Source organism: Carlito syrichta, unplaced genomic scaffold (genome assembly GCF_000164805.1).
Source record: "Carlito syrichta isolate Samal-C Ts95f unplaced genomic scaffold, Tarsius_syrichta-2.0.1 Scaffold307198, whole genome shotgun sequence".
Classification (NCBI taxonomy): Eukaryota; Metazoa; Chordata; class Mammalia; order Primates; family Tarsiidae; genus Carlito; species Carlito syrichta.
The window spans coordinates 135476-140367 of NW_007251294.1; the positions used below are offsets into that span (position 1 = coordinate 135476).

Consider the following 4892-nt stretch of genomic DNA (forward strand, 5'->3'; position numbering starts at 1 on the left):
TCTTGACCCACGGGCTCAGGCAATCCACTCACCTCAGCCTCCCAAAGGCATGGGATTACAGGCTGAGCCACTGAGCCCGGCTACCTCCCTGAGTTTTATGTGAAATTGAAATCTGTGATATGGGATCAATCGTGCATTTACTTCCTTCTAAGGTACACCAAGATGAAGACAGCCACCAACATCTACATCTTCAACCTGGCCTTGGCTGACGCACTGGCCACCAGCACACTGCCCTTCCAGAGTGCCAAGTACCTGATGGACACCTGGCCCTTTGGCGAACTGCTCTGCAAGGCTGTGCTCTCCATTGATTACTACAACATGTTCACCAGCATCTTCACACTCACCATGATGAGTGTTGACCGCTATATTGCTGTCTGCCACCCTGTCAAGGCCCTGGACTTCCGCACGCCCGCCAAGGCCAAGCTGATCAATATCTGCATCTGGGTCCTGGCCTCAGGCATTGGCGTGCCCATCATGGTCATGGCTGTAACCCGTCCCCGGGGTGAGTGAGCGAGTGAGCTGTGGCATAGGCCACTGGCCACAGAAGGTGGCATATGGGCCTCTGTGGGCTTGTAGGGCTCTTACCGGGGTGAGTATGGGTGGCTTGCCACTGGAGGTGTGGCTTGCTGCTCAATGAAAGTGTGATGGGCCAGGCACGATGGCTCATGCCTGTAATCCCAGCACTTTGGGAGGCAGAGGTGAGAAGATTGCCTGAACCCAAGGGTTTGAGACCAGCCTGGGCAACTTGGCGAGATCTGTCTCTACAATAAATTAAAAAAAAAATTGAGCCAGTCTCAGTGGCTCAGCCTGTAATGCCGCACCTTTGGGAGGCTGAGGTGAGTGGATTGCCTGAGCTCGCGGGTTTGAGACCCACCTGGGCAGCGAGACTTCATCTTTACAATAAATAAAAAAATCAGCCAGGTGTGGTAGCGCATGCCTGTAATTCCGGCTACTTGGGAGGCTGAGGTGGAAGGATCGCCGGAGCCCAGCAGGTCGAGGCTGCGGTGGCCGGGAGCGGCCACTGCACTCCAGTCTGGGTGACAGAGTGAGACTCCAACTCAAAAAAAAAAATTAGCCAGGGGTTGTGGTGCATGCCTATAGTTCCAGCTGCTTGGAAGGCTGAGGAGGAAGGACTGCCTGAGCAGGTCAAGGATGCAGTGACTGTGAGCATGCCTCTGCACTCAGCCTGGGTGAAAGAGTAAGACTCTAACTCAAAAAAAAAAAAAAGTGATGGCTAGCCAACGGGAGTGTGGAAGGTCAACCAACGGGAATGGGAATGATTGGCTCATGGGGAATGTGAATGGTTGGCTATTGTGAGGATGAGTGATTGATCCATGGTCATATGGCAAAGGGAATTTATGAATTTATGAATGGGATTATGGATGACTGGTCTGTGTGCATGTAGGTGGCTAGCCAGGAATGTGTGGATGATCTGGCCTACCAGGAGATGGATGGATGGCCAGTGGGGTGAGAGGGCCACTGGCCAGTGAACAGTGGAGGGTGCAAGATCTGCAGTCCTACCCCAAACTCCCTTTCACCCCAGTTTGAAAACCATTGACCCAGATGACCAAAGCAAGGCCTAGAGAATGGCCTACAGAGAATGCCAGACACGTGCATTTCCTTAGAGTAAAATGGTGATTTTTTTTTTTAGTTGGAATCTCACTCTGTCACCCCCAGGCTGGAGTGCAGTGGCATGCTCACGGCTACCGCAGCCTTGACCTACTGGGCTCAGGCAGTCCTTTCAAGTAGCTGGAACGACAGGCACACGCCACCACACCCAGCTAATTTTTTGATGTGTTATAGAGATGAGATCTCACCAAGTTGCCCAGGCTGGTTTCGAACCCCTGAACTCAGGCAATCCTCTCGCCTCTGCCTCCCAAAGTGCTGGGGTTACAGGCATGAGCCACTATGCCTGGCTTTAAATGGTGATTATTATAGTAACTGCCTGTATTAAGGTAACTTCTATGACACATAGTCTGCAAAACTCAGGGGCTTAACATAGTAAAAATTTCTTTCTCACACACATCGCAATCCAGCGTAAGTGGAGCACACAGGCATTCAGGGACCTGGGCTCCTACTGCTGGTCTCTGATTCTTCCACTGCTGGCATCTGGCCGGCAGATGACTATGGAGAGGGAGTAGGGAGAACGCACAACCACTTTAAATGTCATGGCCCATCCCTTCCTATTGATAACTGGCCCCACAGCCCCAGTTTGATGGAAAGAAGTGGGAACGTCATCTAGAAGGGCGCCAGAGACTAATTGCCTCGCTCTGCCACACTACATCATGGGGTGCTGAGAAGGTTGAAAGAGGTAATATGTGTAAAATATTTAGGACAAGGCCTGGCTCGTTGCCAAGGTCTAATAACTAGCAGCTGTTAAATGATTAAGCCTGTGAGATCAACAAGGCAGGTACTCCTACTTCCATTTGACTGTAGGAAAACTGAAAATCGTAAAAGTCAGGTGGTTTACTTAGGGTCACACAGCCAGGCATTTGGTGGGATTTGGCCTGAAACTCAGGGTTTCTGCCTTCAGATCTGTTGCTTCTTTTGGCCTCTTGGGTGGAGGTTTGCAGAGGTTCCATGCTGGGGGTGGGAGAGGGGAACAGACTGGATGGGAGGCTTCTTGGTTACCCTTGACCCTCACAAGGACAGAGCCCGGTGCCCTCACACAGCCTCTGAGTGGTTGGGCTGGACTTAGCAGCAGGGGCCTTTCCTCACTGTCAGCCTGAAGTTTCCACGCCATTAACTGCAGCCCTGCTGAGGGCTAGACCAGATGGGCCTCCTCACCCGCCTCACTCCGCATGCCCTCTCTCACATACTCTCCCCAGTATGTGCCGTCAGCACTTACTGATTCTCTTTGCCACTTGCTGGGTGACCTTAAACAAGTGCTGTTTCCTCTCTGGGCCTGGTTCTGCCATCTATACAACGAAGGTCTTGGATTCAGGTGTTGAACTTGCTGGACTGATGTCCTGTGGTCCCATTTTGGTGTGGGTTTTCTTTTGAGTCGGAACCTTATTCTGTTGCCCAGGCCGGAGTGCAGTGGCACACTCACAGTCACCGCAGCCTCGACCTACTGGGCTCAGGTGATCCTTCTGCCTCAGCCTTCTAAGCAGCTGGAACCACAGGCATGCGCCACCATGCCCAGCTGATTTTTGATTTTTTTGTTGAGATGAGTTCTCGCCATGTTGCTCAGGCTGGCCTCGAACCCCGGGACTCAGGCAATCCTCTCGCCTCGGCCTCCCAAAGTGCTGGGATAACAGATGTGAGCCACCATACCTGGCTCTGTGGTCCATCTCTGTCTGTGGATCCCCAGCTCTCTTCTCATAACTCTCAGGTTCAAGTCTGCTGTGTGACTCCTTAAACTCTCACATTCCAAGAGATCATGGGAGCCTCAGGCCTATGTTGGAATCCCACAACAGGGACTCATCCATCCCCAGCCCATACTCCAGGAATGAGGAGTTCATCTGTCCTGGGCTCCTTTCCTGTCTCTGGGCAAGTCTGCCATCAGGATGTTTTTGAAATTAAGCAGAGATCTACTTCTCTCTGGGAGACTGGCCCTAGCCCTGACTCCAGACTCCCTGAGTACACCAGAGCTTGAACCCCACTGTATTAAATGCTTTCTGTGTGTTGCCCATTTAGTCCTCACAGCAGTCCTATAAGATGTGTTCACTAGCCGGGCTCGGTGGCTCAGCCTGTAATCCCAGCGCTTTGGGAGGCTGAGGTGATTGGATTGCCTGAGCCCGCGGGTTCGAGACCCGCCTGGGCAACTTGGCGAGACCTCATCTCTACAATAAGTCAAAAATTAGCCGGGCGTGGTAGCATGCGCCTGTAGTTCCAGCTACTTGGAAGGCTGAGGTGAAAGGATCGCTGGAGCCCAGCAGGTCAAGGCTGCGGTGGCCGGGAGCGGCCGGCCACTGCACTCCAGTCTGGGTGACAGAGTGAGACTCCAACCAAAATAAGCAAACAAATAAATAAATAAATAAAGATGTGTGCACTGTTATTCATCCCACCCTACTGAAGCTGGAAGAGGTTGAATGATCTCTCCAAGGTCACACCATGCAGCAAGTAGGGCCTGAGGCCTGCTCCTGACTCATGCTCTCTCAGTCTTAGCAGTACTCTTCTTCAGTGGAGCTAGTGTGGAAATGGGTCGGGTGTCTTGAGTTATCAGGATGATGGGCAATTAGTGGACCGGGCCAAAGTGTTTCATTATTGCTGCTCGTGGACACAGAGACTTATAAAGGGGCTGGAGAGAACACAGAAAGGGCACCTCCCAGATGAGGGCCAATCCTGCTAGGGTCTTTAAGAATGAGTAGGAGTTCACCAAGTACAGAAGCGAAGGAGGACATTCCAGGCAGTGAATCACCGTGAGTAAAGCCGAGAGGAGGTGGTGGGACTTGGCCAAGCTTTAGAAGCGTGGGGCGAGCTGGCAGGGGCCCTTGGGCACACAGGCCCCTCACCCCTCTCTGTCTTTCCTTGTTTCCTCGGCCCAGATGGAGCGGTGGTGTGCACGCTCCAGTTCCCCAGCCCCAGCTGGTACTGGGACACGGTGACCAAGATCTGCGTGTTCCTCTTCGCCTTCGTGGTGCCTATCCTCATCATCACGGTGTGCTACGGCCTCATGCTGCTGCGCCTGCGCAGTGTGCGCCTGCTCTCGGGCTCCAAGGAGAAGGACCGCAGCCTGCGGCGCATCACGCGCATGGTGCTGGTGGTGGTGGGCGCCTTCGTGGTGTGCTGGGCGCCCATCCACATCTTTGTCATCGTCTGGACGCTGGTGGACATCAACAGGCGCGACCCGCTGGTGGTGGCCGCGCTGCACCTGTGCATCGCGCTGGGCTACGCCAACAGCAGCCTCAACCCCGTGCTCTACGCTTTCCTCGACGAGAACTTCAAGC

At 53.4% G+C, this 4892-nt stretch overlaps 1 protein-coding gene across 1 annotated transcript in view; it reads left to right on the forward strand.

Moving 5' to 3' along the window:
* The window catches only part of OPRD1 (opioid receptor delta 1), a 46186-nt gene that overhangs the window by 39546 nt on the left and 1748 nt on the right, over positions 1-4892 (forward strand). Inside the window, exons 2-3 of the mRNA XM_021715573.1 lie at positions 153-502; positions 4491-4890. Coding sequence (XP_021571248.1) covers positions 153-502; positions 4491-4890 — 750 coding nt within the window. The remainder of the gene's footprint in view (positions 1-152; positions 503-4490; positions 4891-4892) is intronic.